The sequence below is a fragment of the Triturus cristatus genome, chromosome 2_2 (genome assembly GCF_964204655.1).
Source record: "Triturus cristatus chromosome 2_2, aTriCri1.1, whole genome shotgun sequence".
In the NCBI taxonomy this organism is placed as follows: domain Eukaryota; kingdom Metazoa; phylum Chordata; class Amphibia; order Caudata; family Salamandridae; genus Triturus; species Triturus cristatus.
Window position 1 is genome coordinate 75142540 of NC_140582.1, and position 24643 is coordinate 75167182.

The window sequence follows — 24643 nt, forward strand, 5'->3', positions numbered from 1 at the left end:
GATTCTATTGTTGGTAGGGATGAATAGTTTATCCTTTTCAGCTTAGATACACTGGTGCCATTTCAAAAAGTTGTTAGTGCAGCGTTAGTGCAGCAGAAGAGGCATTGTCTGACCTTTGACACCTCCGTTGCTTCACAGGTAGTGACTTCACATTACTTTTGATCCACTTACATCAAAGAAAATGATTCTGACTGTTTTACAAGGTTTCTTAAAGGATACTGTATATTACATGTAAAAGGAACAAAATAGCTTCAAAATCTGAATGATCACAGAGGTCATACATTTCCATACTTTTGTTTAACATCCTGATAGTCATATTAGTTAAATCACAAGAGTTCCACACAGAGAACTAGGGACAGCTTCTACAATGTCAAGCTAGCCCCACGGTAAATAAATTGAACATGCTATGGAGTTAGGTTGATTTTGTTTTCATTTGTCAATAAGGCACCATTTCATGTAAGAGCAATTATTCTGAGTTTCTTTCCTGCTCGTTATTATTAAACGTAAGACATGTTACACATAATCGCAATTGGGGAGTAAAGTACAAGAAAACAAAATGTCTGCTTTATCCACTGCGTTTGAAGGCAGAATACAAACTTAGCCTTTGTTGGAAGAGCACAGAGGAACAGAGAGAGTAGGTGGCAGTTTAACATGAACCTGCCGTTTATCTTAAGTACCTTCTTCTATATATCAGTTGGTTTGTAGAGAAAGTTTCCCAAGTGCAAATCCAACAGTTGTTGCTTTATTTAATTTTCTTAATAGCTGTTAGTCTGATGGATACTTCTAACCACAGATTCCTCATATTTTGAATATTCCCCAGGCCTTCAGACTGAGTCTGGAAATTATTTAGCAGTACCCCCGCCTACCAGTAGGTTCTGTCGTACCGCTCACCTGCCGACATCATTCCACTATAGAAGTGACGTATGGAGCAGCACTTAAAACCTCTCCCATGCACAAAGACATCAGTTCCTTTCTTTCCGTGCCTCCAGACGTGGATCCAAAGCTACTCCTGCCCCTTCACAAAACAGTTCCCTACAAAATGTACCTCTAAACTAGTATGTGCAGAGAAAATATCACCCGCTAAAACAACAGGGTTCAAACTTTGTCTGGATCGTTGTGACAGATCCCCATTAGATTTGTCTTTGATGCTTTGGGTTGGAACACAACTAAAAGACCTTTAGCAACTGCGCCTTGCCAAATTCAAAGGCCGAAGTTACTATCCTGTTCCATATCAGACATTCATTGTGGACAAAGTCTCCAGGTAAGTCCAGAAACAGTCACAAGAAGTCCAAACGGGACACTGCCGCCGTCCTACACTTTTGAACTCCTGAGAAGGAGTGAGTGCATAAATGTGCTTTTTGGTCTCGCTCCCAAACTTGATCTTTTTCGGAGATGATTCCGACTTTTGTCCCTTGAGAAACCAAACTTTCCCGCCCATAGACATGCCTTTGAGCAAATCCATGTGTTCAGTGAAGCTGTGCTGCGTTTCTTCTGCATGCTGCTGCCTCTGTCTAGCATGCATCTGGGCCCCAAGGAACCGCGAGGACCTTGACATGGAACTGCCTGCGAGTTCACTTAAATCTCTAGATCCTCTATGGGCCTGCATCGGCTTAAATGGTGATATCGGTCTTGATGCCACAACCCGTGCCAGACCCTGGAACATCAAAGCCAATGTCGATACTGGACGACGAAGCCCAACAAATAGTACTCTCCAGCTCCGGGCTGACTGCACTTCGGGTTTGTTCAAGGCCGTGCCCGATCCCACTGGGCTGCAGCCTTCTGACAACCATTCGGCCTCTGAAACATTGCCCTTGTCTCAAGGAAGGGCCCAAATCATCCACAGTCTTTGTGGCACAGATTCCAACACGATGGCTATGATGAAGGGGTCAAATTTGCTTAATCGTATACTGATGACAACTGTTATGATGAGCTTTAAGATGCCAGTGGCCTAGATACTTCTCGGGTCACTAGGCTTATCTCTCAACCTTGGCCGGTTACCAAAGAAAGTGCCTCACTCGCAGTAGTGGAGTAGAGGGCGTATGGAGTTCTTGACTGCTATGGGGGGAAACTAATGATCAGTGAAGTCCTCCAACCCAGACAAACTAACACAGAGCCCCTACTAACCTTCAATGAGGCCCTTACAGGCATCCTTCTTGGGACATGGGCAAAGACATGTTCCAGACCTCTGGGGAACAGGGAGATATTGCGGCGCCAACACCCGATCCAGCCTTCCTAATGCAACATCTGACTCTGGAAACCTTAGTGGTGCAGCCATCCACGAGTAAGGTTAACACCATTGCCTTTCCTGCTACCCCACAGGATAGAGAATCCAAGTGCCTTGAAACCTTTTGGAAACAGATGTTCTACTTAGCCTGGCCTTGCGATCCGTCATCACCACCTGCCAATGGGGCTGATATACTCATGCCCTTTGGTATTCCCTAACTCAGGTCCTGCCTGCTGTACTAGATGACTTACACCACACCCTTATGCAAGCCATTCAGAATTGCTGCAAAATTTGTTCGATACTACAGATTGCTTTGGGCCGACCATCCACTTGGCATTGAAAGCCTTCCTGGCATCTATCAAAGGGAGGCTAGTACAGGTGTCCACAAAGCACCATCGCTATGTGATGCTGCAAAAATCAGGGTGGCGGAGGATTAGAAGGCTCTGCCAGAGTATATTATGACAAATGGGGATGCACAGCTCAAGAAGTCCAAAAGGCCAAGGCTGATAGAAAAGTAACTTCTTTATTCCCAAAAATTCTTTAGGATCATCAGATATAGAAAATCCAGCCAACGCGTTTTATTCCCATATAGGGAACTTCATCAGGGCAGAAAAATATATCATTTGTAAAGTACAAATTGCCAAAGTGCCAACAATTTTTATTATTAGCTTCAGATCAGTTGGCTTCTCACAAAAGACAGTACGTTCCTATGTAGGCCTGTTTGTAACAGTTTATGAAAATTCCAACGATTGTCAGGAAGACAGATCCGAATATGATAAAAAGCCCCACGGAGACGGGCAGATATAATCTGTTGTAACAGCCCAAAACAATCCAATGAAATTCTGGTAGACGAATCCGTTTGGCACAATTAAAAAGCCCCACAGAGAAAAGTCAACGGGCAAATATGATTTATAGCGCCTCTATGTCCACTATGTGTCCTAAACAATTTCCAAAGATTCAAGAGGTCAAGTGTATTGCACTGTGGCCCATATTCACTCTAAGAGGATACGAAGATTCCTCAGCGTCGCGGCTGAAACTTTCTCTCTATCAACCTTGGCCTTTTCGACTTCTTGAGCTGTGCACCCCCATTTGTCATAATAGTTTCTGATCTGGAGCACAGTGACGCCACTCAACGGCTGGCGCAGGGGTAGTTGCACAGAAAACTCACGCATAGGAACTGGCACGAGGTGCGGCATAGGAGGTCCGCCGTTGTTGCTTTTGGATATTTGGCTCTGCCAGAGTACCAGGGGATTTTCCTGGTGGTACACTACCTGGTGAGATCTCTAAACGCCAGGCTGGACGAACTCAGCTACTGATTCCCAGCAGACCACGAATGACAATTACACCCAGCGGTGGCGCAAGGTATCTTCTGTGAATGGGGAGAACCTCGGCCCTACCTTTTCACCAGCACTGAGAACACACTGCTCCCCCTCTGAGAGGCATTTCACCTAGAGTGAAGCTCGTGACTTCTGTATGCTTTCCTGCTGCTACCTCCGGCCCTGAGTTCTGAAGAAGTTCAGGAACAACCAGGCTAAAGTCATCCTAGGGGTACTGGATTTGGCCAGGGGAATGTGGTACTCGATACTCCTTTGCTTGAGCACCTGTCCTCCGATCAGGGTGCTACCTCTGGAGGATCTTCTGTCGCCACAGCAGGACAAAGTCATGCACTCGAGCCTGCACAATTTTCACCTACATGCTTGGAGATTGATCAGCGGCAGTTGACTATTTGACATCCCTCCCTCATCTTGGCAGCCAGATGCTCCTTCACTAAAACGTTGTACGCCTGCCGTTGGGACAGATCAGTGGCTTGGCACCATACTCTGCAGATTGACCCGCTTCAGGCCAAACTTTCCGAAGTGTTGCTTTTTGTGTTGTCCCTAGCTCATCAAGAACTTGTCTTGGAAACAGTTAAAGATTATTTGTCTGCTCTTTCGGCCTTCTTGTGTTTGACAGATCAGGCATCTTAATTTAAATCACCTGTTGTGATGCTTTTTTATAACGTTTTGCATCTTCTTTCATTATGCTTCAGTGGGACTTGAATCTCATCATTGCACTCTTCCTGGGCACGCCCTTTGAACCTTCATACAACTGGAGGTAAACCTTCACTGTCTACCTGCCATACACAACCTTTTTTCCAGACAAGTTGATGTAGAAGACCCAAGCCTCTTTTCTTCCAAAATGGGAACCAGTTTTCACATCAGGTAAAACATCAACCTCCTGGCGTTCTTCACACCACCTCATCCCTCTAAAGAGAAGCAAAGGCTTCATCGGTTAGGTCCTAAAATAACTCTTAGCTTTTACATCCATCGTACCGGTCTCTCAATGCATCTATTTCTCCTTTGGCTGAGTCAGCCAACTAGATTTCATCTGTCAGTAATGCAATATGCACATGACATAGTATCATCTTTGAGGTAGGGACATAAATTTGGAACCTAGATTTGTGTCTCCATTAACTGGCAGTACCAAAACGAGGGGACTTGAAAGTGCTGGCTGGATCAAAAACAGTAATGGCTTAGGCAAGCCTCATTTTTCAGCAACTGAAGTATTCCAAATTTCCACTGATATGAAAGGTCAAGTAAAGAGATTGATAAATAGTTCAAAGAGAGTGGCCCAGCCCTACAAATCTCCTTGGTGAGGGTTTTTTATTTTAATATCTGACCCAAAGGAGGAGAACACCACTTTAATAGTTGGCAGTGAGTTGTAGGGGTGCTGTAGCACCCTCCAAATAACCATGCTGGAGTTCAGAAGGTGAATGAGCAATAAATATATATTTACATTTTGTTTTATATTCTCACATTTGCTGTGCGTTCAAGGACAGAGGTCATATGTTAGGCCATGTCTTTTGCCAAACTGCTGCTTATTCTTTTAACATGGAGATTGGTGTTTACTTTTCTTTGACTGTAAAGTGAACTATCATACAATTTTGTTGGGGTACAGAGTGTGGAAGGAAAGGCTATACAAAGGCATTATTTCCTCAAACATTTAATTACCTCGAAGTGAACTGTACAAATTAATCAAAACATATCAGCAGTTAGGCCAGCACGAATGAAGCACAATTTCTATGTAATTACAACGTATGATGGAACCAAAGGTTTGAATATGATCAAAACAAATCAAGGCACTTTACTTGCTAATGCGCAAATGATAAATATTTGTGAAACCAGATTTGCTCACATTATCGATTGTGTGTTATTTAGTTTAATTAGTATAACTGCATATCTGTGGCCATTTCAATGTAAAATGTCCTTCTATAAATGACAGTGTCCTGTCACACTATGCTTAAGTAATACATGCACAACAGTGTGCTAAAATATGTATCACTGGCTAAATACCACACCCTGACTCTTGAATTGTTCACAGTCCCTATGACTTAAGTGATGTAATATTGATAGTGGTACCCCCCTAACAATTGTCCCAGCACCATTGCAGTGAGCAGCACCGGCCAGGCAGCCTTCACTAAGCCCACCCCATCACATTGAGACGGGCAGTTTCAGTGACAAAGGAAGGGAGCATCACTGACCCCGACCCCTCATGTATGATTGGACCTAGAAATGGTGCAGCTGTGCTAATTGTGTATTCTGTAGCTCCTAGAAGAATGAGAACTGAAGAAGAACAGGCAGTCCAGCTGCTTGTAGTTTTGTTACAGCTGGCTCCTCTTTTTTTAGGCTAACAATTTGTGTCATGATTTTTCTGCACACTTGTATATGTTTACACTACTCAGCTCTGCAAGTCTTTTTTGGTCTTGATATTTTTATGTGGCGAGTTCTGTATGTGGTCTACAGGCCACATGTTCCAGCAGGTCAGAAACAGCCTTGGTTCTTGCCAAGGTTGAAGAATTCAGGTCTGGGTAGATGAGTTTCTGATGGATACATCTGCCTGTAGTTTCCTCACCTTTTGAATTTCCCCTTGTGCCAGCATTCCACAGAAACTTTTCTCATAGAGGACGTCACAATGGCACGACTCTGCTGGCGACTCCGTATGAAGTCATCGGACACATAAGAAGACCTTGTCGGTGCTGATGTCAGTTCCCTTTTTTCCGCGCCATCTACGCGTAACGGTTTTTTCTGGGACTCTCCATTTTCTTCGTGTATACTTTGTCTCTGCTGTTTTCCTTGGTGTAGCAGTGCTATGCCTACAACAAAGAGGTCAGGATTTGCATACCTCAAAGTTGCAAAAAGCATAAAAAGAAGCGCCGACATGAGTCTCATCGTCGTTGGTCTTTGAAGAGCAAGGCTTCGAGGTCGGCTTCTCCAGTTCAGCGGCGTCGCACTAAGGATGTCATCTCGCCATCGCCCTCTCCTTCTCCTCAGGCATCTCCGGCTCGCTCTCTGATTCCGAGAGGTTCTCCGATGCCCAGAGATTCTCCGGCTCTGAGAGAGTCTTCTTTGGCGCCTGTGGAGTTGCCTGTGCTGGTTCCAGTATCCCTGGCGCCGCAGCCTCAGCCTGCTCGACCTCATTCGGATCCAGACCCAGGTGTTCCAAATCCGTATCCACCCTTTCCGGGTCCAGGAGCGGATCCCTTGCATTTCCTGAATGCGATGTGTTAGAAATGGGGGTCTCTAATTGGCAAGGGCTTGCACCTTTGTCCAAATAGGGACCCTTCTTCCTAGTCAGGATAAGGGAGTCACACTCCTAAAATAACTCCTGCTCGCCCCCTTGGTAGCTTGGCACGAGCAGTCAAGCTTATCTTAGAGGCAGTGTGTAAAGCATTTGCACATAACCAACAGTAATACAGTGTAAGTACTACAAAAGGACATCACACCTGTTCAGAAAAATATCCAATATTTTTATATACTTAAGACAAGACCAACAACGATAAAAATCCGCAATACAGCACTTAAAAATCTTCAGTTATCATAACCTTGAAAAACAGTTCCTTGATGTCCATAGCTCTGTCCGGGGCTATCACGGTGTCGGGAGCAAACAAATCCAAACAGTTCTGGCTGACAGCGGCATCGCGGGCCAGCTACGGTGTCGGGAATACCCATAACCAGTACCTTTCAGAAATGTAGGGCATCGATGACCTCTCATTGAGCTTCCGAACACACAGCGTCCGCAGGCATCGGTTCCGGAGGTCGGTGCAGGAGTCGTCGGGCCCTTGAAGTCACACGCGTTGCAGGTCGATCTCCTCTCTGATGGAGTCGGGAGCGATGGCGTCGGCAGGAGTAGGGTGCTGCGGTGCGAAGTGCAGCGGTGCGGCGTGCGGTGCCATCAGATCGCAGTGCGAGCAGCGGCTCGTTGGCGGCGTCAGATTGCGTCGGTGAGACCAGGGTTGCGGTGCGAGATGAAGGTGGTGCTCGACACGGTGCTGGCAGGTCACGGTGCAAGCCGTGGCGTCGTCTATGCTGAAGCGCTGTCGTCGGCTGACAAACTGGAGTCTATGGCACCGGTGTCGGTAGACCAAGGTTGTGGTGCGGGATGAGGACGGTGCGTCGTGTAACTTTACGAGCGGTGCCCTCCAACCACGGTGCTGCAAGCAGCGGCGTCGATTCCGGCGTGGAGCGGCGTCGGCGGGGCCGGCCAACACAGGAAAGCACACAGCAAGGTGGTAGTTCCTCCTCACAGCTTCTCCAGCTCTTCTTGCTGGCAGTCTTCTTGATCCCAAAGAGTTTTAAAGTTCTGGGGTTTGGGCCCCAATATTTATACCACCAAATCCTTTGATCTCAGAAGGCAGAGAGTGTCTGTACCTAGTCCAAACCAGTTCTGGGTGCATTCTGTCAGTGCACAACTTTTTCATTTGTCAGTGTGGGCCAGGGTCATCAGACGCACCACAGGAGGTGGAGCCAGCATTGTGGAAGGCAGGCACAGCCCTATTCAGGTCCAGGTGCTACTCCTCCCACCACTCCCAATGCAGATAGGTCTATTCAGCCTAGTGGAGAGGTGTGGCTCACTGGTTAGAGGCGGCAGACCCGTAAGCAGAGGACGGCCCGGGACCAGGGTTCGATTCCCGACGCGGCAGGGTCGTGGACCAGGGTCAGCGGGCTCGATAATTCTCGCCTCGGTGCCTACTCCAGTCAGGGACCACACTCGGCAACTCTGGGCATTAGCTTGCCTCATCTTCACAACGGCCCCCCCAGACCGCCGGGGATGCTTGGTCGCACCTTAGAGATACCCATTAGGGACCATCTCTCAGGGTGAGCCAGGACGGGTTCCCCAGCGGTCGAAGCACGGAGATACTCCTCCGGGAGTCGATTCTAGCGCTATATAAACCCACAATTAAATTAAATTAAATTAAATGAGTGCTGACTCACCTGCCTCCTGGAGCCCCTGTCACTCACAAACCAGACATGCAATACACAACCTAGCAGGGGCAGGCTGGATGGATAGGCAAGAAAATAACTACTTTCTAAAAGTTGTATTTTTCAAACACAGAATATTAAAAACAACTTAACTAAAAGATGTATTTTATCATTCTGAGTTCAGGCATACTAAATTAGTTTTTCTGCCATTTTCCCTGGGTCAGTTAGGATTGTAAGATGTTATAATCAAACTGCCCAGCGAACGACCAGCTCTTTGTTGGCTTTGTGGGGAAGATGAAGGGAAAAGCCATCCACAAAAGAACGCTTTCCAGGTGGATCATCTTGTCTATCAAGATATGCTACGCCCTGACCAAGAAGGAGCCTCCTGAAGGTATCAGAGCTCATTCTACTAGAGCTAAGTCTTCCACATCTACTTTGGCTAGAGGTGTTCCTGTAGTTGACATTTGTAAGGCTCCAACATGGGCCTCCCTCCCCACTTGCGCAAAGCAATATTGCTTGGATTCTGAGGTTAGGGATGGCCATTTTGCTCTTTCTGTGGTGCATGACTTTTTGGTATGAGTAGGTGGACACCTTCCTTCGGGAGCGAGACTGCTGTAGAATTCTATTTAAAAAGTGAGGAATCCACAGGCAGATGTATCCATCGAAAGAACAAGTTACTTACGTTCCGTAACGCTTTTTCTGGTGGATACAGTATCTGCCTGTGGATTCCTCACTGACCCACCCTCCTCCCCGTTGTCCACCTTTGTATACCAAAAAAGTGGTCATTTTTTGACATGTTTGTTTTCCTATGTCTTTTGCTCGCCATACAGTTGGTTATCAGGAAATGCTTTGTTTCTTTAGCTTTTCCTCTTTATCTATAAACTGTGTGTATATATTGTATCCAATTATAATGTTGGTCCACCCATTTGCCTCTAAAGCACGGAAAAAATGGGTGGTACTGACTTCAGCATGCCGACAAGGTCTTCTTATGGCTCCAATGAAGTCATACGGAGTCGCGAGTGGAGCTGTGCCATTGTGACGTCCTGGTTGACGTGGGAGGGCTAAGAGAAATGTTTGCGTGGAATGCTGGCGCAAGGGGTAATTCAAAAGGTGAGGAATCTACAGGCAGATACTGCATCCACCAGAAAAAAACGTTACCAAAGGTAAATAACTTGTTCGTTAGTTACTTTTAAAATGTACAGTGCTACACAATTGCAAAACTGCAGTAACGAACACAATGCAAAAACATGTCATTATTATTATTATGTAGTTCATTTAAGTTCTGTTCACCCCACATTTCCAGCAGTAGATGTCTTTGTCTTCCATTACAATTTGGTGGTTTTCTTTACATTGCTATATGTCTCTCAATATAGTTTATAACATGTTGTGTTCTTCCACAGCCATGTTAAGAAACGTGTATTTATTGATTATGTGTAAAGGTATTACCTTAGCCTAACCCACTCAGTTTTCATAGTGAAACATGTTGCCTGAATATATTTTGGGTTTGTAACTCGCTGGTCACACGTAGGGGGATATTCTCGAGAACGTGTGATAACTACCGTAAAAGTAGCTTAACGTAACTCTTCACATCGCAGTCTATCGTGGGAAAATAACACCGTGGTAATGTGGTATTCACAAGCCAGCGGTACCATGGGATAGGCCCACGATAACGCGTCAAATGTCTGCGATAAAGTCAACGCGACACTGCAAAACTGCAAAACACGAATGCCCAAAAAGTTGCGATGAGGTTAAGCGCGATACAAAAACCAACGAAAACCAGCCACAGGACTGTAAATCCCATGCGTCATGGGGAAAATGCACTATAAAAGCAATGGGAAAAAAGTTAGAAACAAAAACTGCGTAGCACCACGGATCCATCCGGACAGAGTGTAGAGGCCAACGTGAACCCCACAGACCACCAGCAAGGAACAACAGAGTCGGGGAAGGCCAAGAAGAAGAATGAGAGGAAGACGGGTTGCAGTCCGCAGGAAAACCAGATCAGCGTCATGGAGGTGACAGAACAATACCATCAACTGACACACAATTAGACGAACGTGAATGTAGTCGGAGTATCGAGGAGGGCAATGGAGGAGACCGCGAGGCGCTGCATGATGTGAAAAGCCAAACCAAGCACAAACCCGCTGCCAACAGGAAGGCAGCAACGGCGACAGGAGGCTGGAGTCCTGTGCCACAGGAGGAGCAGGAGGAAACGGGGGCCACAGTCATCAGTGTGGAGACGCTGCAAGGAGGTGGGAGTCGGGCCACAGATCGAGAGGACCTGACACAACATCAACAGGGTGAGTAACGACCAGGGCCTGGGGGGACAGGGGGAGATGGGCACAATAGCACACATGCACAACAACGTGTAGCACACTGCACACCCACAATGACCCTGGATCATGTCCCTGATCCCCGTGGCACACTGTAGCACAAACACATACCAATCACAGCACATCCACATTGACGACAATGTGGTACAATGTGCAGACCCGACACCGCAGAACAGAGGATACAACTGGCTACGCTCATGCGCTGTAACAGGCCAACCACAGCTAACAGAGCAGGAAACTGTGAGAAGGAAAAGAACGCGTACAACCTCACATCCGTCATGTAGTCCATATGTCCACTGTCCTGCATCAAAATCCAGCACCTCCCAAACAGTCACAATGTACATGGTCATACAGTCTGCATGTAAACAAGAACAATGCACCAACATACATATTAACACAATGTCAACATGTATCTCCCCTTCACATTGCAGAGGGACAAACAACACCTCTAGCAGAGCAGACCAGACTACCCATCAGCGATGCTGGAGAGGACGACCACACCACCGACGGCCCATGCACATCCCAGGCAACCCACCACCTGGACCAGGGCAGCCAAGCTACATAGAGGAGAACCCAACCCATGCACATACCACACAGCAGGAAGCACCCGCCAGCACGGCTGGCTCCCAACACCTCACCGAGCCACACATGGCATTCCAATGCCAGGTGTCAGGATGCCAAACGAAGGTGGACGAACAGGTGCGGGTGGGGTCTGAACCATTGGATTACGAACTAGATCACATGCGTGAGTGTCTAATTCCACTCAGGGACCACCTACACCACACAAAGAGACCCACACTACGACAGAGACACATGCATGTGCACATTTCCAGTACTGAACCACGCACAGTGGCACGCAATTGACATTCATAAACCCATGCTGGACCTGCGTACGACGGCCCAGTCCACTCCTCTTACGTATTGCGTGGGTGACGATAAAGCTACATGTCCAAGGTCTAACACGCTGCCTGCGGTGACATGTCAGCGTCCGCTGTACACAACACAATGTAATGTTGTTGGGCCAGGGGCCCTCATGCATACATTATGACCACACGGACACACTCAGATAGTTTGTGGAACTGGCCACGGGCATGTGCGCCCGGCCCCTTTATTGGCATTGCCACATGTACAGTGACTCCTGTGCTGGATGTGTGTGGGGTGTGAGCCAGCACCAACGGAGTGTTTGGTGCTGGCACCAACTTGAACAGTGAACACCATTACAATGGAAACTGCAAACACCAGCATAACAGAGACAAATGCGAAGCATCATGGAGGTAGCCGTAGTAAGTACAGAGGTCACCCAATATGCAAACAGGAGTGTCCGTGAGTTGCAGTGCACCGATGTTGGGGCACCTGGAGTGCCAAGCAGGGTATCAGGCAGATGATGGCATCCACCACAGGTGTGAGCAACTCCGTTAGTCTGTCAGTACGACTGCTTCAACTCTTGCAGTTGGCAGTTGGAGGTGGCCCTGGCGGTGGTGGCGTGTGCCTCCTGTTGTGATGCGTCGTCCGGGCCGGTTAGGACTCTGGTGAGCCCTGGTGCAACGCAGTTGAGGCCGGAGGCAGCGTACATCGCAGGGCCACATACACATGGTGTCGATGACCCCAAGGCCATCGTCTCAAAGACCATCCAATATCTCACGAGCCAGGGTCCCTGACTTGAGCTGCACAGAGTTAGTGGCCCCGGATGCACTGTGGCAGGCACACCGCCACAGGACGGTGACTTGCGGTGCAGTGAGATAGGGGCACATGAAGTGCTGAGCGGGTCCTCATCGATGTCCATGGTGAATGTGGCAGAGGGTTGCGGGGGACAGTGGAAGGTGTCCACCATGGCATGATGCAGAGGGTAAAAGCCGTCCGGAAGCAGCAAATGGAGGAGTGGAATTCTACTGCCTCGTTTTTGCCACCAAGTCAGTATCACCGATATGATGGTGATGACAACCCCCGGTCCATGGACCCAGTCGCCACTTAAGTTCAACCAGAAAGTGTCCATGGATCTCGGGGAACAGACTTAGTGGCACCGGAGCTGAAAGGGTATGCAGTCTGCAATGAGGCCAGTACAATAGTACCAAGTCTGCCAGAAACAAATCAAGACTGATTTTGAAATGTGTGACCTACTCGACCGCAGTGTAGGCCCGAGGCAGCGGTCAGAGCAGGCCAAATGCGGTTCAGCGAGCTCCTCCTGGAACTCTAACACACGATGTTGACATGGCATTTGGTGGTTACTTGTGGTTGACGTTGGTAAAAGCACCAGAGCTGAGCGGGTGTTCAGTCAGCGACGATGACGTGTTCTGCCTGGTACGGACTGGATTGAATTGGCGTGAGGCCTGCTGGACCGCAGTGTAGGCCAACGGCGTTGTTATCAAGGGCCCACAGACACCTGTGGTTGTGATGCCATGCACAGACTTGGTGTCACCACATCGAAGCGAGTATAGTGACATAAAATCAGCCATAATTGATGTTCTCTGCCATAGTGTAATCAAGACTCAGTTCCAAATGTGTGACCTACTTGTCCGCTGTGTATGCCATGTGGAGTACGTCAACGGGAAGGGGGTACTGCGGGCCTGTGTCGCAGAGGCCGTGATGGTCTGAGGAGGCTGCCAGGTTCGAGGCACTCTGGCTTGGAGCTTGCACCGGTACATGGTGGGCTCTCTTCGACACACGCCGGTGTCGGCAGGTGTGCATTGAGGCCTGGGTGCGCAGGGCCCGGCAGGACTGGTACGGGGACCTGCGGCCCGGGGTGCAGCAGGCTCACAGGATCGCAGGCAACACCGCTCACGGCGACGGCCTCGTGGCGGGGTGAGGGGCTCCGCCCTGGCAGACACGTTGTGCATTCTGGAAGAGAACCACACCCAGGGCTACTTGCTTTTTATTCACACCCCTACGCTGGCCTGGCGTACGCCGGGCCAGACCACTCCGCTCACGCTTACAGAGGGGGACGTAACAAGCTACATTTCCGGGTTCTTCCCCACTGGCTGGGGTGACATGGTTGCATCCACTGTCCACTACACTCCAAACACCAGCGGTGTATGGCGACATGGATATGTGTGTGGTATGCATACTGCAGTCTGGCCATTGCATCCACGCCACACTTGGGCTTGTGTACATTCTCATTCATCGATCACTTGCCTCCTTCGCACATGCCTGGTCCCCATCTCTTCCCACAATCTGCTATCGTGTGGCTGAGGTGCCATGCCGTCGATGGCTTATGTGCATGGCTAGCCCAGGTTGCCACAGTAAGTTGTGCTGTCATGTCTGGTGGGTGGGCAGGTTGTTTGGCATGTTGTTTGTGACGTGTGCATTCCCAGTGTTGTGAGTTTCATGATTGTGGAGTTGAGGTGTGTGGTGTGATAATTTGGTACTGGCCAACGAGCAGCGCATTTCCGTAGGTGCCAGCCTGAAAGCGCTGGTTGATGATGGACTGTCAGAAGATATAGGACTCATGCAGTCAGCCTGGGTGGTTGGCGTAGACGTTGGTGTAGATTCCTGGGTGGTCCACTATTGCCTGCACATTGATGGGATATGTGTGCTTTCGGTAGTGGATATTGTGTGCAGTGTGGCCAGGGGGCACAAGTAGGACATGTGTTCCGTCAATTGCCCCCTGACACGTGCGGGAATCCAGCTATGACATAGACGCCTTGCTTGGTCTCCAGCTGTTCCTGCGTAGTGTGGGGGAAGGATAGGTAGTGTGGTACCAGGCTGATGATGGCATCCAAGACAGTTTTGGGGAACTTGGATTGTGCTGGCTGTGAGACTCCTCCGACTCAGACAGTTGTTGTTTGGAAGGTACCAGAGGCCAACAGATGCAGAACAGCCAGCATCTTGGTCTGAGGTGGGATGTTGGTTGTCTGCTGTGTTGGTACCGTCAGCCTGTGGGCAATGGTGGTCTGGATGTGTGGGATGGTTTTCCTTTTAGCCTGTGGTGGGCAATGACATTCCCTGGTGTTGGGTCTGTGAGGTTGGTGCGTTTTCATGAGGTCGCTGTCTTTGTCTACGCTGCCTCAGTGTTTTTTTCCGGAGGTCCTGGGGGTGGTGGCGGAGGATGTAGTGGCCCTGTTGGGGCTCCGAGCTGCATGAGGAGTAACTCCATGGCATCTGTTGTTCTTCAGGGGTGGCTGTGGTCTGGGCTCCCTTTTCTGGTGCAGGTTGTCGTCCGACTTTGCACCAGGTCAGAGCAGGTGTTAACTTCCTGCTGCTAACGCGCCTTATCGCGTGTTTTGTGATCTTATCGCAGATCAGGCTGGTCGTTGAGAATGTTGAGGTGTGGTGTTGTCGCAGCTTTTTGCTCAGGAACACCTACTATGCATCTCATTAGCGATAGTTGCCGGGGTCATCCGTGGCGATGTTTTTTGAGAATGCTATCGCCGGAAAACTGGTGGTTACGGCTGTTAGCACCAGCTTGTGAATGGGGTGTATTTTTATCGCCACTTTAACTGTGATAAAGTGGCAATAGCTCCTTGAGAATATGGCCCCAAGGGTTTTAAGGTGCTAGCGTTCTGAGAAACTGGTTTTCTTTATACATTTATATTTGGGCTTTGAGGTTTACGGACCATGTTATGTTTATTTCACAAATAATTGCCTTTTTTCAGACAAGCCTTTCACACTTTTTATTATTCTTTTGCTAAAATCTCTTACTCGTTTTTTGTAAATTGGATTTTGAAGGGATAGAAACGATTACATGTGTTTAATGCTATGTTTGTCCAGTACGTTCAGTGTGTGTGTGTGTGTGCATCTGTGTTGTTATTGCATCTTTGACCTCTAGACAGGGTTCTGGCAGAGTGAATGACATGGGTCTCCCTGCAATGCTTGAGGTACCTGCAAGGGTCCCTTAGACGCACTGTGTCGACTTGGGTCCCTATGCAGACGACATGCACGGGTGATGCAAAAATGAGTAATGTTATCAGCTGGTCTGATCAAAGGTGTCCGTAGAGTTCCACCCTGCGTACGTTATTTCATGCGGGTTTAATCTTAAACTATTTAAACCTGCCCAGCATGGTATGTATCTATTTATGTTTTTGTATGTCTTTTTACTGTTTTCTTTTGCTTGTTAGCATTTATCTTATTTTGTACCAAATGCAAACGTACGACAATTTTTTGGATTGCTGTCTGTAAATTAATCGTAATCTGAAGAAGTAGCCAATGATACTTGGAAGGCTTATGAATTACACCTTTTAACGCAATATATTGTTGTTAATTCAGTAGAATGTTTAAACTCCTGGGAACTATGGAGCCGATTCACAGAAGTAACTTAAGACAACATCCTAAACTTACTACTTTTGGTATTCACAGAAGGCATTTAGTGGTAGTAAAGCTAGGATTTTGTCTTAAGTTTGACTTAAGACAAACTTAAGACAAACTTAAGACAGACTTAAGACAGACTTAAGACAGACTTAAGACAAACTTAAGACAGACTTAAGACAAACTTAAGACAAAATCCTAACTTAAGTCTGTCTTAAGTCTGTCTTAAGTCTGTCTTAAGTTTGTCTTAAGTTTGTCTTAAGTTTGTCTTAAGTTTGTCTTAAGTCTGTCTTAAGTCTGTCTTAAGTCTGTCTTAAGTCTGTCTTAAGTTTGTCTTAAGTCAAACTTAAGACAAAATCCTGGGCCCGATTCACAGAACTAACTTAAGACAAAATCCTAAACTTACTACCATTTTGGTATTCACAGAATGCACTTACTCATTTTGGTATTCACAGAAGGCACTTACTCATTTCGGTATTCACAGAAGTTAGGAGTCCTAACTTTAGGACTCCTAAATCACTTCTGTGAATACCGAAAGTCTTAAAATTAGGATTTTTCTCAGTTTTGTAGTAGTATAGTTAGGACTCCTAACTTTAGGACTCCTAAATGCCTTCTGTGAATACCGAAATTCTTAAAATTAGGATTTTTCTCAATTTAGTAGTCCTAAGTTTAGGACTCCTAACTTTAGGACTCCTAAATGCCTTCTGTGACTACCGAAAGTCTTAAAATTAGGATTTTTCTCAGTTTACTAGTAGTATAGTTAGGACTCCTAACTTTAGGACTCCTAAATGCCTTCTGTGAATACCGAAATTCTTAAAATTAGGATTTTTCTCAATTTAGTAGTCCTAAGTCTAAACTTAGGACTACTAAATTGAGAAAAATCCTAATTTTAAGAATTTCGGTATTCACAGAAGGCATTTAGGAGTCCTAAAGTTAGGAGTCCTAACTATACTACTACTAAACTGCGAAAAATCCTAATTTTAAGACTTTCGGTATTCACAGAAGGCATTTAGGAGTCCTAAAGTTAGGACTCCTAACTTCTGTGAATACCGAAATGAGTAAGTGCCTTCTGTGAATACCAAAATGAGTAAGTGCCTTCTGTGAATACCAAAATGGTAGTAAGTTTAGGATTTTGTCTTAAGTTAGTTCTGTGAATCGGGCCCACTAACTTTACTGCTATTAAATGCATTCTGTGAATACCAAAAGTAGTAAGTTTAGGATTTTGTCTTAAGTTAGTTCTGTGAATCGGGCCCTATGTTTATACGTGAAAAGGCACAAGAACTTAATGTACTCCTTTGGATACTTCTCCCTGTCTATAGATGCACCATTTACCATTAAAGATGGGTTCATCATGTCCGCTGTCATGTGACCTAATTTATCCATAACCATCATTTCTACTACACAGCTTAGTTGTACCAGTTCACTTAATAGCTTGTTATGTGGTACAGCATTAGATCTTTTACCAAAGTCACGGTGAACGAGCTAGCAGTACCCACTAATTCTGCAAACTAGTTATCTTGATGTAAATAAGATTATAATGGCACGATTTATTTTTCAGAAATGTTTCATTATGTTCAGTTAATGACTTTGTTGCACTTGCGCCAAGATGTTCCCAGACTACAAACATTTATGGTGTTTCATGTAGTTGTGCTACTTAAAATGGTTGAAAATATCAGTTTAGTGTGTGAATAAAATATTCAGCAGAAAAGAGGAGGTGTGAATGCTTGCTGTGCGGTTACCAAGGTACATGGGTCAGTCCTTTCATACCTACCTTGGTTTATTCTTCAAGATCATGAATATCGTACATAACAATATGCAGGTTTATTTAGAATGCAGAATCTTCAGATGCCACTGCCATGTTGAATATTGTCTTTTTTCTGAATTGTTTCCTTAAACACAGAACATGAGACCATCAAAGCAGTTGTTTCATTTGATCTAAACAAAAAGGAAGAGAACCATGCTCTGGGCTTTCGGTGCTTTGAAAGAAGAGAAAACAAGAGGTTGTCTGGTGAGTTAACAGTCAGTTTAGTAAAGCACTTGGGCACCACTCGCTCTCTTTCAGCAACATCTGGTATATGTTAACCTCTTCCAATCAGCTGCAATTGGCCACATGTTTCAACCTTTACTTACTATCACACGTTTCTGTAAACCCATCATAGCCCTGCATCATGTCCCTCACTATGCCTTGCTGTTTTTTTGTCCCTGGTGGTGCTGCATGTGATCAATGTCAGAAACCTGCATCAGTGTTGTGCTAACTAGCTTTAGCCTAAAAACAGCGTCAGCACTCAACAAAGTAAAGTTCTGGCCTACCAGCCAACTTTGAACATTAGCTGAGTCATTCCTATGCAACCTTGAAGCCACTAGGCTGGGTGCACAATATGTAAAAGGGCGACATGCTAAATATTGTGAAGGATGTACCTCTGCTTTGACACAATGCAACTGCTCTTTTGCTGACTGCTATACCATGATAGCCCTGTCTTATAGTAAAAGCCTACCTTTTAACAGTTGTTATCATTTCCATAAGTCATATTAGAAAATGCCTACAAAAATCATCTGCACACTGTTGTAATACTTAACTGAATGTAGATTTTGCTACATATACTGCAAATGTAATTCTCTTGTATGGGATTTCCATGTATAGTCATAAGCGTTGAATAGTCCCACCTATCTGCAGGGTCCCCGATGCTCTTCATCCAATATAAGTTCTTAAGTGATGAAGTTCACCTTTCTTTGGGAAGGCCTGGATAAGTCACCTAAGAAAGTCATAGTGCTGCCTAGGGGTAGGCTACAGTGGTCAGTGTTTTTCATCTTGGAATGCCAAAAGAAGAAACTTTAATTACATATGCTCTCAGTACATATTTTTTTTTGTAATGGCACAGAAAAAAGAGCCTTCACAAACCCTTTTGCAATGAGAAAACAGAGATGAAGAAGTGCCAGGCAATGTAGCCCATAGGCTTCCATTATAAGTGAAGAAAAAGTAGGCTGTGACTTTAAAAGTGGAGAGACCACCAATATCCCATCATGCTCAACTAGAGGCAGTTACCTCAGTTCTTTTTTCCAGTTCCTGACAGGACCCTTGGAGCATTGAACTCCACATATTTAAGTTTTTTCTACAATTTAGATCTTCAAAGTTCACTGTTTTTTGCTTCACTTGACATATTTTTTCTTTCTCTGTGGAGCAGAGATTTTCTGATAGGAAAGAGGCTTTTTTCCTATTTAAAATGCCATCTCTTTTTGACAAATGTCCTAGATGTGGCAGAAAAAAAGCTAAAACAGACCCATACGAGGTCTATATTATTTGTGTAGCATCCTCTCACCTTCCTGCCTCCTGTGACATCTGCAAAACCTTCTCCAGACGTACCCTGCGTGACAGGGAGAAGATTCACCTGCAGGGAAGAAAAGAGAGGAGAAAACAGCAAGTAGCCAGTGGGACCCCTGAGTGAAGGGTAAGTAACTCTTCCACCAGAGCTCTTCCCTCAACCTCCAGTGGACGTGGGAGGTCTGAGAGGCGTTCTTCAGGCAGAAACCGCTTTTGGTCCCAGTTGAGGAGGTCGACGTCGAGAGGAGGTACGGCGCCGACATGTTTGCTGTTATTGACTGGCTCAACGTCGTGTAAACGTCAACGCTCGACGTCTAGAACCAGTCGAGCGACGTCGAGAGCCACTTCGCACTGACGCCGAGACAGGTGTCAACGTCGAGGGATACCATTGCAGAGAGGCAAGAGGTCGACGTTGACAGCTAAACGACGATGACGAGATGGGTTGATGTCTAGAAGCCAGTCTTCATCAACGAGCAGCTCGTTGTCGAAGGCCAGTCGACGACGGAGACCGACGTCGAGGAGCTCATCAATGTCAAGGAGACAAAAACCCTCCAAAAGAAGGAGAATCTACTCCTCATCTGAGTCTCATTCCAGATCTCTATCACTGGTTAAGATACTTGATTCTCCCATCCTGGTCTCTCCTCGACTGGACTCAGCGGCTACAACAGCGCCGCAACCTCCAGTGTTACCAGCTCCGCCTCCTTTACCAGTACCTTAACTTCCAGTACTTCCAGCACTACCAGCACCTGTCCTGCCTCCTCCTATGGTGCCTCAGATCCCCATCACACCGTCTCCTGGGCGATTGCGGTCAAGGATACGCCATCGTTCTCGACATGGACGCTCACACTCCTTCACGAGATCACGCCATTTACGTTGCCGCTCTTACCACAGGATGAGATCATGCTCACAACACCAGCGCCATAGGAATATGTCTTCATCTACCAGAGGATACTCCTACATTGTCAGACTTGCCTCAACCTTCCTAATTGATGACACCAACACTTTTCGAGAGGTCCTGGTTCGAGGCGCATCACAATTGAGCATACCTATGGAGACCCCTACTCCATTGACTTCCGTCATCTTTGAGACTCTCCACCAACGCATGGCTTCTAGACCGTTACTTCCACTAGTATCAGGTCTTCTGGAGCCCGCCACGGAATTGTTCCTTACGCCTGCTGCGGCAAAATCAACACCATCTAGGCTCCAAAAGAAATATCGACCACCAGAACAGGATCCGCTGTTCTTACTTGCCGATCCCCCTCCCGACTCAGTGGTGATTTTAGCAGCATGAAAATCTCACGCCACCTCTCCATCTGCTACTTCTCCCCCCAATAAGGAGAGCAAAAAGGTGGTTTTGTGAGAACACTAGATCTGCAGCATGGCTACTACGTCCATAAAAGCGGCTAGTGCCACAGCCCTACTAGGAAGGTATGACCGTGCCTCATGGGATTCCATTCTCCACTTGGCAGACCACCTCCCAAAAGAGCACTGGGAAGATTTTCTAGAAATCGTCCAGGAGGGGGCTTTAGTCTCAAATCAAGTCATCAGCACAGCAGTGGATTCTTCGATCCTTGCTCCCCACAGTTACTGCCACGGGATCTCTTTACGTCGACATGCATGGCTGCGATTGACATCTCTGAAGCCAGATGCCCAGTTACGTCTACAGAATGTACCGTTTTCCGGTTCCACCCTCTTCAGCTTGCACGCCAACAGCGAAATGCCGAGATTGAAAACGGAAATGGATACCTTAAAAGCGGTGGATTCGAAAAATCTAAAGAACAGCGGCGTTCATTCCACCCTTACTAACGCTGCTTCTCCTCACAGTGAGTTCAAACCCCTTAATGGCAACCAGGCAGATTGCAACAATATCAGCGACCTTACCAGTCACAGCACAAAAGACAGAGAGGTCGGAACTCCCAACAAGCTACCCAGAGAGGACGACAACCTGCTGCAGCAAAAACCTGTATCATCTCTTCCCCCTCTTCTGTTACCCAATCCAGTAGGAGGAAGCATTGCAAATTATCTTGCAGAATGGCAATGCATAACAACAGACGCCTGGGTCTTAAATATTGTCAAACATGGCTATTGTCTCAGATTCACTGCCCCACCACCATCCATTCTGCCGAGGTTGTCTATCTTGCCTCAAGCTTTTACGGGAGGAAGTCAACACTCTGTGCCACAAGAAAGCGGTGGAACCAGTCCCTCGAAACCAACGAGGTCAAGGTATCTACTCCAGATACTTCCTAGTGCAAAAGAAAGGCAGACATGAGTTCAGGCTGAATCTCGACCTTTGCATTGCAAACAAGTGGATCCAGAAGGACAAAATTCAGGATGCTGGCTTTACACCAAATTTACCCTCAACTTCAAAAGGGAGACTTGCCCTGTTCATTAGATATACCCAACGCTTATTTTCATATTCCTATAGCAAAGTCCGATCGTAAATTACTCAGGTTTGTCATGGGACAGAACCACTACCAATATGCGCTCTACCATTCAGCCTCAAGTCAGCTCCCAGGACCTTTTGCAAATGCATGGCGGTGATGGCAGCGCACTTTCGGAAACACACAATCTTTGAATATCTCTCCCTGGACAATTGGCTGATCAAGGCATTTTTCTTCGCAAAAGCCCAAGAACATTTCCTGTGGAAGTGCGATCTGTTTCATCGCTTGGGTCTGCATGTCAATGTTCAAAAGTCCATGGCATCTCCGGTTCGGATTCTACATTACTTAAGCACTACCATCGATACGTTTCTGGAAAAGTAGTTTCCCTCGGAGGAACAACGGTTATCCATTCTCCAAAAATGTCTCAATCTTCAATGGATAACCTATCCATCACTACACATAGTCTCCTCGCTCCTTGGCTCGATGGCCTCCTGCATATTTCTGTCTCCCAATGCTCGCCTTCACATGCACCCTCTCCATTAGTGCTTGAAGGACAAGTGGAACCAGTTCTCAGGGAACTGGGAGGACAGGATCACCCTCTTAACTCATGCGGTGGAATCTCTCCAGTGGTGGTGCTCCCAGAAGAATCTCCTGAGGGGAATGTCCTTTCACCACCTACCACCAACACAGACCATGGTCACAGATGCCTCACTGCTCAGGTGGGGAGCTCACATGCAATACCTACAGATACAAGGGCTATGGTCCTAGAGAGAACAGACATCATATCAACCTTCTGGAACTCCGAGCAGTACACCTGGCATTCAAGGCTTTTCATCCTTCATTCACGACCAACACCTCACTTGCTCACACAGACAATACAACCACCATGTACTACCTGAATAAGCAGGGGGGAACGTGGTCCACTGCCTTGTTGCAAGAAGCCCAATCGATCTGGCACTGTCTCATCGCCAGGAAGCTAACACTGGTAGCTGCGCATCTGCCAGGGGTGCAGAATATCCATGCAGACACATGCAGCAGGGTTCTTGACGAAAACCATGAGTGGGTGCTGAATGAAGAAGTCTTTCAAGATATTTTCAGCTTGTGGGGCACACCTTCTACGGATCTGTTCACCACAGAGGAAAACAAAAAATGTAGCAACTTCGCCCCCGGATTTTACAATCCAAGGTCAGGAATGCCCTATGGATCGACTGGTCAAACAAGTTACTGCACGCTTTTCCTCCAATACCACTGATACCGGCAGTTGGAAACGATTTTGCATTTGGTGCTCCTCCAAACAAATTGATCCCACCTCTTGCCAGGAAGAAGTCATTCTCCCGTATTTATAACACCTTGCCAAATCTGGCCTTCAACACTCTTCAATCATAGTCCACCTGTCTGCTCTCACGGCATACAGGAAATGTCCTTCACAAATCTCTTTCTTTAGGATTCCAGTTAATAAAGATTTCCTAGAGGGGTTAAAGAAGGTTTTCCCTCCTATTAGATACCCTTCTCCTCCATGAGAGCTGAATGTAGTACTTTCTCGCCTCATTCTTCCTCCCTTTGAACCCATTCACAAAGCTTCATTACAACAACTCTCATGGGAAACCGCTTTCCTGGTGGCCATTACATCAGTTAGGAGAGTTAGTGAGATCCAGGCCCTTTTCACCCATGAGCCTTACACAGTATTCCATTCTTTCAAAGTAGTGCTGCGCACACATCCTAAGTTCCTCCCTAAAATGGTTTCAGATTTTCAGGTAAACCAGACTATTGCTTTAACCATGTTCTTTCCAAACCCTTCATCTCCAGCCGAAAGAGCTCTCCATTCGTGTTCTTAAAATTCTATCTGGACAAGGCCATTCGTAATTAACAACAGTTGTTTATCAATTACGGCCCAGTCCGCACAGGTTTAGCTACTTCTAAACAGTCAATCTCTAGGTGGATTGTCTTTTGCATTCTCTGCTGTTATCAGCTAGCCAACAAATCTCTTTCTGGTAGGCCCAAAGCTCACTCTACCAGAGGGAAGGCAGCTATGGCTGCCTTAATGAGAAATATTCCTTTAGTGGATATCTGCAAGGCAGCTACTTGGAAGTCAGACCATACATTCACTAGACACTACTGCCTGGACCCAGACGCTAGGGCAGATGAGCAAGTGGGACAGGCATTCCTCAGAAATCTTTTTATTTAACGGGGTACATTCCTTGTGTTTTCTGTCTACTCCACAGACTCAAAGCATATGACTATACATGGAAATCTCCTACGAAAGAAGGTATAGTTTCTTACCTGCAATTCTAGTTCTCTCGTAGGGGTATTTCCATGATAGTCATAAGCTTCCCTAGTGGAGTGGACAGATCATTTCATGCTCTATTATTGGTTTAGTGTAGCCTTCAAAAAAAAAAAAAGGTAACTGCCTCTGGCTGAGCATGATGGGATATTGGTGGTCTCTCTGCTCTTAAACGCACATCCTACTTTTTCTTCTTATAATGGCAGCCTATGGGCTACATTGCCCTGCACTTCTTCATCTCTGTTTTCTCATAGCAAAAGGGTTTCTGAAGGTTCTTTTTTCTGTACCATTACAAAAAATTTCTGTACTGAGAGCTAATGTAATTACAGTCTCTTCTTTTGCAATTCCATGATGAAGAACTCTGACCACTGTAGCCTACCTCAGGCTGCATTTTGACTTTCTTAAGTGACTTTTCAAAGCTGCTCTGTTCTTGGCCAGGATATGTCTGTGCACCACAGTAGGGGACACTAGCTTAGAACCAGCCATGGTTGCTTTTTCATGGGAATTTATTCATTACACAAAACTGGCCTTGGGTGTGGATTCCGTGTTCTGCACGCTGGAACAGGGGTCCTGCCTTCTTGTAACATCACCATAGCAGGGTGTTCTGTGGTTATTTGCAGTAAAGCAAATT

At 46.5% G+C, this 24643-nt stretch overlaps 1 protein-coding gene across 1 annotated transcript in view; it reads left to right on the forward strand.

Annotated features, from left to right (window-relative positions):
- The window catches only part of LOC146861879 (uncharacterized), a 241267-nt gene that overhangs the window by 200587 nt on the left and 16037 nt on the right, over positions 1 to 24643 (forward strand). The window contains exon 7 of the mRNA XM_085641050.1: positions 17932 to 18039. Coding sequence (XP_085497176.1) covers positions 17932 to 18039 — 108 coding nt within the window. The remainder of the gene's footprint in view (positions 1 to 17931; positions 18040 to 24643) is intronic.